This window comes from Trichosurus vulpecula, chromosome 7, assembly GCF_011100635.1.
Source record: "Trichosurus vulpecula isolate mTriVul1 chromosome 7, mTriVul1.pri, whole genome shotgun sequence".
In the NCBI taxonomy this organism is placed as follows: Eukaryota; Metazoa; Chordata; class Mammalia; order Diprotodontia; family Phalangeridae; genus Trichosurus; species Trichosurus vulpecula.
In genome coordinates, this window is record NC_050579.1 from 207,629,707 (window position 1) to 207,640,843 (window position 11,137).

General features: G+C 42.2%; 1 protein-coding gene across 3 annotated transcripts in view; it reads right to left on the minus strand.

The window, feature by feature from the left end:
- The window catches only part of SMAP1 (small ArfGAP 1), a 224,708-nt gene extending 213,968 nt beyond the window's left edge, over nucleotides 1–10,740 (minus strand). Inside the window, exon 1 of one of the 3 annotated variants that reach the window (XM_036767086.1) lies at nucleotides 10,289–10,740. In XM_036767086.1, the coding sequence (XP_036622981.1) occupies nucleotides 10,289–10,406 (118 nt within the window). In that variant the 5' untranslated portion in view covers nucleotides 10,407–10,740. Of the gene's footprint in view, nucleotides 1–9,991; nucleotides 10,062–10,288 lie in introns of those variants that run through there. The other 2 variants (XM_036767088.1, XM_036767087.1) reach the window with 2 other exon arrangements.
- Nucleotides 10,741–11,137: the final 397 nt, after the last annotated feature.

The following is an 11,137-nucleotide window of genomic DNA, read 5'->3' on the forward strand; positions in this document are numbered from 1 at the left end:
TACAGTGGTACCACGACAAGCTTGCTGAGGTCAAGAAAGGCAGTCTTGACAGTAACTTAATTTTTTTCTAAAAGTCACAGAGCAGAAGGAAATAATAAATAGAAAGAAAATTACAAACGGACTAAGTGGAAGCTGTAAGTCAAAGTCCAAGAGTTCTCATTCTAGCTCTGTCACCAGCCCCTTCCATACAGTCGCAGGGGAAAACCACTGACAGCAATAAAACCACAGAAGCAAAACAACTACCCAAAGGTTATATGTAGATTTAAGATAGGACTGTGATTTGGGGGAACTTCAAATGTTTGCAGATATCCCTGGACAACAATCATGATGAAGAACATCTTAAACAACGTGACACAGATTGTTCTGCTTGGCACAACTAGGAGGAAGACATAAAAGGTGCAGAGAAACAGACTTGAAGCTTGATATAAGAAAAAACTTCCTAACAATTAGTTTTGCAAAACTAATGCCTCCACAGGAAGTATTCTTTTTCACTGGAGATCCTGAAAAGGAGGCTGGATGAGCCACTTACTTGGAAATAATAGTATCATAGACTTCAGAGTTAAAGAAACCTTAGAGACCATGTAGTACAATCCCTTCATTTTACAGACTGAGAAAAATAAGTAGACAAAGTTTAAATAACTTGCTCAAGGTCACACGGGCAGTAAGAGCAGAGCCAGGATGTGAACATGGGGCCTCTGAAGCTTAATCCAGTGCTCTTTCCATGCACCCCTCTGCCCGCTGTGGAGTGCATAGTGACAGTCTCAGAAGGACTGAAGCTACTAATACTGGAGATTTCTGAACTCTTTCAGAGAAGGCTTCTGGAAAATCAGCCATAATCATCCTATGTCCTCCCAGGCAAGATGGAGCAGATGCCTACCATATAGGAGGTAGAAAGTGAAAGAACCTTCTGCAACAACAATATAGCTAGCAGCTTCTGTAGGGGTGTAAGACCCAACAAGACCAGCAACAAGGGCTGCCAGCACTGGTTCTTTGATCTGCTTTTCTAAGGAAAGCAACTTTAAGGGGTTTACAATCTCACTTTAATCAAACATACATGCATCATTCACTTAGTTCAGGGGGAAAAGCCAGCACCCTGAACTTCAGAGCAAATACAAATAGAAATTGCAAACAGAAAATATCAGCAGATCAAATAACACAATTCAACAGACAGGCTTTGTCTAATCAAGACATCACATACATAGTTAACAAAAAGAGAACCACCAACATCTGGGTTTTCTCCAAAGCCAGGGGGCTTCGGCAGCTACCCAGAGTCTCCACACCAGCACTCCTCTTCCAGTGAGTGAGAGCCCCAAACAAAACGCTAACCTTTGAGTTTATATACCCTTCTTAGGGCCTGAAGGCTTCACACCTAATCAGCAAAAGGGTATGGGCCTGGGGCTTTGCACCTAGTAAGACTTAATCAAAGGCACTTGATTACTTTAGCATTCTCAAAGGGAGAACAGTATATAAAAAAAAAAAAGTCCCATCCTAATTAATATTACACTTTCTACCTCTCTTGAGGAGGAATGCATGGAGATTTCCTTTCTTTAATGACAAGGAAAACCAAAGCTCTCTAAACAGTGAGAAAACCCAGAAGGAGAAGCAACAAGGTTCAACTCCATGCCAAAAGTAGAGCCAAAGTTAGCCCTCTTATATCTATCCATTCTCTCCCTTCACAAACTCAATGATTCTCACCTCAATAAAAAAAATTCCCAAATTTATATTTCCAGCCCTAACATCTCAACTACCTATACATCTCTACACAGATGTTGCCCCCAGCACCTCAAACTCAACATGTCGAAACTGTTATTTTAACTTTCCCCTAAACCTATACCTGAACTTTGCCATTTCTGAGGGGCACCACCATTCACTCCAGCTATCTGTGGTTTTTCATCTCCCCCACTTCCCATATTCCCATTGTAATCACTACAGTGCAAGCCCTCAATACCACCTTCCTGGAATATTTTGATAACTTCCTTCCCACAAATCCATCCTTTCCCTCATTTTTCCTACCAGATTTTTCATATTACTCAGTTCAATCTATGCTAGAGACCAAATGGATTAATGTCTCTTTCTTGAACCCAGTGTATAAGTTCCTACCTTTGTGTTTTAGCTTATTCCAATGCCTGAAATGTTTTCCCTTCTTCTTTTTATTCACTGTATTACTATTTAGCCTTTAAAGATCAATTTAAATAGTACTTCCTTCATGAAGCCTTCCTTAATGTTCACTGTTAGTAATAATCTGCTTCATCAGACTTGTTAAAGTCTGGAAATACCTTTGTTCCAGAGGAGATTCTTGTTCATTTGTGGGTTGAATTAGATGACTTCTGGGATTCGATCCAACCCTGTGATTCTGGAATTGAAGATATGGGTTTCAAATTGGGCTTCATCAATGACTAGCTATATGACCTGAGGCTGTCATTTAAGCACTGCACCTCAGTTTCCTCATTTGTAAAATGTGGATAATAGCATGTTCAATTCAGTAAATATTTATTAATTGCCTATATAGTTAGAGATGCATTGATGAAAAGGGATCACAGGAATATAGATTCAGATTCAGAAGGAACCTCAGAGGTCATCTCCTCCAACTCTCTCACTTTATAGATAAGAAAATCAAAGCCTAGAGAAAAATTGCCCAAGTCAGAAATGTAGCAGGTAGCAAAGCAGGGACCTGAAACAAAGTCATATATAGGCTCATGGCTCTAAAGCTGGAATGAACCACTGAGGTCACCTAGTCCAACTATTTCATTTTATAGATGAGGAAACAGGCATTCTGGCCAAGATCACACAGGTCATAACCATTATATGTAGAATTTTAACCCAGATCTTCTGACCATAGAACCAATATCCTCTCTCCTATACCAAATCCAATGTTCCTTCTCCTTAACCAGAAATTTGAAGAAGGAAGGGCGAGTGGAACAGTGGAAACTAATACCCAACTAACTGTTAATACAAGCTATAAATGATTAAGTGCATATGAAAAGTCAAACACTGGCACCAACGGTCAGATGGTAGAAGATTCACTTCTAGCCGAAAGACCAAGAAAAGCTTGGAGAAAATAGTACCTAACCTGGGCCTTGAAGAAGCAGCATGACAAAGGTGCTGAAAGTGATTTGTAAACTATGATCCACTTATTTGGGGGAAAAATGATTTTCTCATATTAATAATCAATTATTGAATTAGAACCAGGATTTTTTCAGAAGCCTGTTAAGTCTCAGAAGGACACTGCTGATAATGAAATTGGATTAACTTTCTTAACAATCTTCTTCAGACCCCATTCAGGTGGGGAAGCCCTTTATGCTCTATTCAGGTCTGAGTGGATATAAATTCTTTGATTAAACTGCCCAAGCCTGGGCAATTTGGGAGTAAATGGCACGATCAAAGTCAAGTCAAGCCCCTCATTAGAATAGGCCCACCTCTCATCATAATATTCATTCTGTCATTACTTGTTAACCAATCAGAGTTGATTTCCACCCTCTAGAACACCCAGCCTTCCAAGGGCATATAAGTGGTTGAGTGGGTTTCATTGGGGGGGGGGGTGTCCTACCATTTGAGTGTCACTGACCCTTTTATTAATAATATGCTAGCATTATTAATAAAATGATTAATTACCCAGACACGCTGCCTCTAGAACTTTTTAAACATCACATTTATAACAGCGAAAATCAGAAATAACCTTGTAATGGCAAGATGGGACTTTTTGTTGTCTTTTGTTTTGGAGTGCTTCTCAGCACTAGGGCAATCAAGTACCTTTGCCTGAGTCTTGCCTTTGTTTGTAGGAAGGCCCACACCCTTTTGCTAATTAGGTCATTGAAAGGTGTGAAACCCTAAAGAGGCGGAAAGCCCTCTGACCCTGAGTATAAATACTCTGAGGTTAGCATTTTGTTTGGGGGCACACTCACTGAAAGAGTATTGGTGAGGAGACTCTGAGTAAGCCAAGCAGTTAAAAGAGCCTCCCCGCCTGCACCTGTCCCCGTGCCCCGCCCAACCCCCCCCCCCCTTGAAAACCCAGATGTTGGTGCTTCTCTGGTAACTATGTATTGTGATTTGGTCAGACAGAAATCTGCTGACCTGTTTATATTGTCTCTGTTTAATTTGTTTGTATTTGCTCTGAATTTCAGGGTGCTGACTTTTTCCCCTGAACTAAGTGAATGGTATATGTATGTTTAAGTAAAGTGATTCTGTAAACCTCGTAAAGTTGCTTTCCTTAGAAAAACAAATCAAAGAACCTGTGCTAGCAGCCCTCTTATATGCCGGTGTTACTGGTCTTACACAGCCACAGTAGCGGCAAGCAGCACTGTTGTTACAAACCTTTACATCTAACAACTGGAAAATGACTAAACAAGTTACAATATGTGAATGAGCATTATTGTGCCATGAGAAATTTTTTAAATGATGACGACAGAGAAATATAACTATAGAAAGCAGAATCAGAATACATACTATGACAATTTAAATACTAATAACAGTAATAGAGCTAAGGACTGGAGCTGTGATTTTCACTGGAAAAGGAAACCCAGTTGAGAAAACTCCAATACAGGTCAGTACTTTCTCTGAAACTCTGTAACAATGACAACAAAAAGTGATAATAGCAATAAAATATTTTTTAAAGCAAGGAGGGTTGGTAAGAGCTCAGTCTTAGATGGAATCACTAAAAAACAAAGCTTGTTACTAACCATAAAAATCAAATGGTTTAGTAAATGCAAAAATTCCCTCCTTGCCCCATCTAAGAAATGTGACTACTTATTATCCATGGGTAAAATACTATGTTGTTGTTCGCTTGTGTCCTCCTCTTCACGTAACCCATGGACCGTACCTTCCATGGGGTTTTCTTCTTGGCAAAGACACTGGAGTGGTTTGCCATTTCCTTCTCAGGTGGATTAAGGCAAACAGAGGTGACATCACTTGTTCATCATTTGTTTTCAAAGAGAACCAATGACATCAGGACAGGTGATAACTTAACTTTCCAGTGAAGAAGATTTAGGTAAAGCAGAGTTGCACAAAGTTGTCAGCCTCACTGTCTCTTCCAGAATTACTGAAGTCCAGTGGCAGGACAAAAGTTAGATATTGTTCCCAGTCCACTCACTCTGCCAGGGAAAGTCTTCAGTAGACAGACACCTACCTCCCCAACAGGTTTGAGGCTTGTCAGCTGGTTTAGCCCTGTCTGCTGAGACAGTTTTACCACGGTGGGACCTTGCACATGCTACAGCTTCCCAGGATCACACAGAGAGTAAGTGTCAGAGGCTGGATTTGAACTCATCTTCCTGGCTCCAGGGCCAGCACTCTATCACTAAACCACCTAGTTGCCTCAACTACTTTGCATGTATACTTTGCTTCTACATCTCTTTTAAAGTACCAAATATAACCTGTAGGACTAGTCTTTGGCGTAAATCTCTGTTACTCCTACAGATTCCTTTTCTTACCCAATGGAATTTAAGATCAGAAAGCACTTTTCTACCATATAGTTCTGAAAATAGCAACATTTTCATGACTCTAAAAAGTATCTTTCCCTGGGGTCTCCCTGTAGACCATAAAGTACTGTGGAGTAGATATTTCAGTGTGTACACATCAGCTAGAAAAAGGAGGGAGAAGTGTGGGGAAGAAGGAACAAGAGGAATAGAAGTAGAAGAATCAGCACAATCTCAGGAGTTATAAAGGCCACTGGAGCCACTAGTCCAAGAATTTCCTTTATGGCATCCCTGACAAGCAGCGAACCAGCTTCTGCCAGAACATTTCATTGCAAAGAATCTCATTTCACCACAAAGTACCCTATTATGTTTGGAGATAAGTCTAGTTAAGAAAGTTAGCTTTCTATTTGGATAAAATCTGTTTCTCTATCTAAATTCTACCCATTAGTTTTAGTTTTGCTACATCTTAACATCTTAGGCTTTGTGAAAATCCTTCAAAGCAGGGACAGAACAAAAAAAGTAGCTACAACTAAGAGTGATGATCCCTTCCTGAAAATAAAGTGGCTATACAAGTTTGGGAGGGAGGTAAGTTGGTATTGCAACCTCCGGCTGTCAAGCACAGAAGCAGTGTCACTCCAAGAGAGAGTAAGTAGAGATATTCTACAAAGGAAAATACTTTTGAAATGTTCCTTGGACACAAAACAGGAAGAGTCCTGATTTTCTTCATTGTGCCCATTTTACAATAAAGAAAGCTAACAAGGGCTGAGACATTAGATTTTGGTGCATAGGGGCCTAGATCAGGGGTGGGGAACCTGCAGCCTCCCCGAGGCCACATGCAGCCCCCTAAGTCCTCAAACGTGGCCCTTGGACTGAATCCAAACTTCACAGAACAAATTCCCTTAATAAAAGGATTCCTTTGGTAAAACCTCAACAGTCAAAAGGCAACAAATTTCCTTAATAAAAGGATCCCTTTGATAAAACCTCGACAGTCAAAAGGCCACGGACCTAGAAAGTCACAAGTGGCCTGGAGGCCACAGGCTCCCTATCCCTGGCTAGATCCCTCCTAAGGGGAATTTAGAAATTCAAGGGTAGCTAAGAACTTCTGTTCCATAGATATCAAATGCAAGTCTGTTGTTTTAGGGAAGAAAGGTTGGAGAACAGGAAGGGTCAGCGTTCCTTTCCTAACTAGCTTAAAAACTCAGCTAGCACGATGTTTTGTTTTTTTTTTGGAGTGGGGAAGGCAAGGCAATTGGGGTTAAGTGACTTGCCCAAGGTCACGTAGCTATTAAGTGTGTCAAGTGTCTGAGGTCACATTTGAACTCAGGTCCTCCTGACTCCAGGGCCTGTGCTCTACTCACTTCGCCACCTAGCTAGCTGCCCCAGCACTATGTTATTTTAACTAACCAGCCTTGTGCAAGTCACAATCTCTGTGGGCCTGATGATCTGATTAGATGATCTCTAAGTTCCCTTCCATCTATGAATACTAAGATTCTGTTTACTCCTGGAATCTCTGAGTGATTGTCACCTATATATTTTCATATGGTTATCTTGCCAGTAACTGGCTAGACAAGTGACCAAAATTTTTCAGTAATGAGCTTCAAATAAATATATATATATATATATATATATATATATATATATATATATATATATCAAATCAAAGCCATCCCTTTAACTTAATTTAGGTATAACCTATTGCAACTAGATTTCAAACTGGCAAAGTACCCAAAATTCTCAATTGCTCCATAACCTAGCACTACCTAATAGCCCAATAGGGCTACTCAAATTCCTACAGAGTCAAGGGGAAGACTTGGGAGAGGAAACATAGCTCCACCTGTTTGTTCTGATTCCCAAGTTACTAGACAGTCTCATGAGGGTATGATCAACAGCAGGAAGTTGGCCTGTACTATCCTTTTCCTCTTTCAAAAGTGACTTCCTGAACAGAGTCAATATAAGAAAAGAATATAGATTGGTAACTCAGAGAGATTTTAAAATATAATTTACAGAGTTCTGTAACCTACTGAAAAAAGGGGCTAGATTTTAAGTTTTATAGTAAATATGCCTGGAGATCAGCAGGCCAAATATACCTTCTTAAACCTCTTTTTTAAAGCTCTAAATTTGAGTAGGAGATTGTACGCTGTACTAAAGGCCATGAAAAAACTCAGGTTGATTAGAGAAAAATATTTACACATATAATGGAACCCATGATAAGACTAGTATTGTAGAACAAGACTAAAATAGCTTATGCTATATGTTTATGCCTAAAAGTCCTTCTAGGTATGTAATTATATTTTTTTAATACTATTTCACCTGAAGTCTGGCATATCCAAATCCATAACCTATAATAGGGCTCTATTACTCAAAAGCCAAAACATTAAGTGCCTTTACATGGCACACCTGTCATCAATTTTCAAGTGTTAAAATTACATAGCTAATTTTAATTAAAACATGAAGTGCTGGCCTCAGCCACAATATATATCACTATCAAAGAAACATATTTTATATTAAACTTCTCCATTCTTAGAAAGTATTTTAGATTTAAATATAGTATTTATGAAGTTCAAAATAAGATAACTAAAAAAAATTTAAAGATCAAAAAAAAAAAAGAAACAATTAAATCATGTCCCTTTCCTCATCCAGAAGGCAGAGTATTGCAGTAGAATGAAAGGTGGTGGATGGAGAGCAGACTTCAGAGGCAGGAAAGCCTGGGTTCAAGTCCTGCCTCTGATGAATACTAGCTATTCAACTTGGGGCAAGTCAATTAATCTCTAGACGCTTAAATGCAACTTGCTAAAACTCTAAGTTGGGAGGATGTGACCTACAGTGGTAGGCAGTTTCCTTATCCAAGATTTCCCTATACCAGTGAATTCAAAGGTCCAGGCCACATCCCCCTATATCCTCTTTCCCATTCCAAAATTCCCCAGGTTCAAGTAGGGACCAATTTTGTCCTATATCACTTCTATCCACCCCAAACCTCCAACAACAAACAACAACAAAATATGAACACAAAGAAAGAAGTTAACTTTTTGTTCTAGTGAGCACATGATTTAAAAGAAAATTTAACATCTAGTAAATAGTACCAAAAGATGCAACATCAGCACACAGTTTCATAAAATTCTGGAACTGGAAAGGACCCTCAAGGTTTTAGTTCAGCATCGCCAATATGTAGATGAAAAAAATTGAGGCTCAGAGAAATAAAGGGCCTTCTTTAAGATTCCACATCTAATTAAGGACAGAGCCTGGCAAATAAGATTAATATAAAAATACCATTTATCAGTGTACATATTTAAATATATTATTTAATTGCTTACCTAAAATGATAGGCAAGCATATTACTGTCACTACATAAACTCAGCTGTTATTTCAACATTAAATGGTATATATCAGCTTTCGAAACACTCCATTCACTTATACAAATGAACTGTATTCCCCCAAAAGATGAACTAAACAGTACATTACACATGACAGTATTCTCAAACATATACACAAGTTTATTTGATCACAAAATAAGTATACTTAAAATTTCAATTGCCATCAGAATTATGTCTAGTTTAAAAAAAAAAAGCTTCACTCAAAAAGTTATATAGGATTAAGAGGTGTCATTCAAATGAATGTTATATTCAAAATGTTTATTCTAATGGTATGAAGGGTATGTCTACATTCACTACTAGAGGTTAAGAAACTTTCTCATCGTTAGGTTGCTTAGTCTAGGCAAGTATTACCAAGACACTGAAACATGACTCATGTAGTTAATATGGGGGATGGATAATGAAGCTTCAGGAAGAGACTAGGTCAAATAATGCCCGGAATTTCAAACACTGCCAAGAATAGTCTTGGCTTTTGGATAAATTTACCTACTTCCCAGTGAATAACACGTCGATGCAACCACTCTATTATTTTTTAACCATGAGCTTCTTATAAAATCACTCAAACATTTTTTTTAAGTACAAGTTCCTGAAATGGTATGTGTGTCTGTCTGTCTGTGTAAAATTATGGCACAGCCTGTGGCAAAAATAAAAAAATAAAAAAAAAAATCTCCAACTGCACAAACTAAAATCAGGTGCTTTATGTCTTTGGACCAATAAAATGGCATTCCTAACCTTTAGTAGGCAATTGCCTTCCCCCCCCCCACTCCCACCCCCACCCCAGCACGAGACACGCTCCTTCAAAGAGCTCCAGCATCTGGCCTTTCAAAGCCTCCAGGCTGGGAATATAGTTTACCCAGGCTCACCATGCACTGAGGCTCCGAGAACGAAAATGAAATGCCTGTTCATTGACTCGTGATCAGCCTTATCCACCCCCACCCCACTTGCCAAAAAAAAAAAAATGCCCACCTAAATCCACTTAGTGCCATCTCTCCCTCCTCACCCGGTCTAAAAATGGGAAGCAAACACCTCTCCTCGGAGAAGCGATGACAAGAGCCCCATGCCCAAGCAGGAGGGCAGCGCTAATACCCGGAGGCCGGGCAGAGGCATGGGCGCGGGGGAAGGACGCTGCCCTTGGCGGGGCGGGGGAGGGCGAGCTCCCCCGAAAGGGTCCTGCTGGTGACAACATCCCCAGGCCCCCCGCCCTCTCGTCTCTACCTCCGGATAGCCCTAAGTTCGGCAAACGCGAGGTGACCCCCATGCCCAAGCGGACTCCGGACACGCGTCTCCTCCCACACCAGTGGAGAGCCAAGGTCCGGCCGGGGAAGGGGTCACGACGGCCACGAGCTCCCCTCTCCCCAGCAGGCGGCGTGGGGGCGGAGGGCGGGGAATAGGGTGACCGCGCCCCCAGGCCTGAAATCCCCAGCTGGAGAACACGGGCCGGTCAGGGCCGGCGGCTCGCGCCCGGCCGGCCCGGGGCCCTGCAGCCCGCCCCGGCCCTCGCTCGCTCGCTACCTTTGGCCTCGCAGTCGGCGCAGTACTTGTTGTCCTCCTCCCGAAGCAGCTTGGACAGGATCAGCTGGTGCTGCTCATTCAGCTTCTGAGCCTTCTCCCGGCACGAGCGCGTCGCCATCGCGGGGGACCGGGCCGGGGAGAGCGGGGAAGAGCCGAGCCGAGGGCTGGCGCTGGGGCTGCGGGGAGGCTGCCGGAGCCGAACGCACCTGGCACCGCCCGGAGGATAGCCCGAGAGGCGGCGGCGGCGGCAGCGGCACCAGCAGCAGCAACAGCGGCGGCAGCAGCTCCGACGTGTCTCCGCCTCCTCGCAGCACGCCGGGCCCGCACGCACAACCCGAGCCGGCCACCGGGAGGGAGGGAGGAAAGGAGGCGAGAGCAGACTTCCGGGCCGGTTCTGAAGGAAGAAACCCGGCTCCCCGCACCCTGCCAAAGCCGGCTGGGCTCACTGCGCATACGCGGAGCTCCGCGGATCCGCCGGGGCTGCGCTCTCCGAGCGGGCATGCGCAAAGGCCTCCTTCAGAGATTCTAGTCATCCCCCTTCCCTGCCCCCAGGGTCATTGGGCAAGTCAGTCAGGAAGATGTACAGGACTGGAATTAGACTTGTAGTTGGTGAGTCGTGTCTGACTCCTCCTTACCATTTGGGGTTTTCTTGGCAAAGATATTAGAGTGGTTTGCAATTTCTTTCTCCAGTTCATTTTACAGATGAGGAAACTGAGGCAAACTCAGGGTCGCCTAGCTATTGAGTGACAGAGATAGGATCTGAACCTATATCATGTGACTCTGGATCCAAGATGATGTTTCTTCATGAGTGACTATGGCCAAGATATTATCACCTGGTGATCAGCTGTC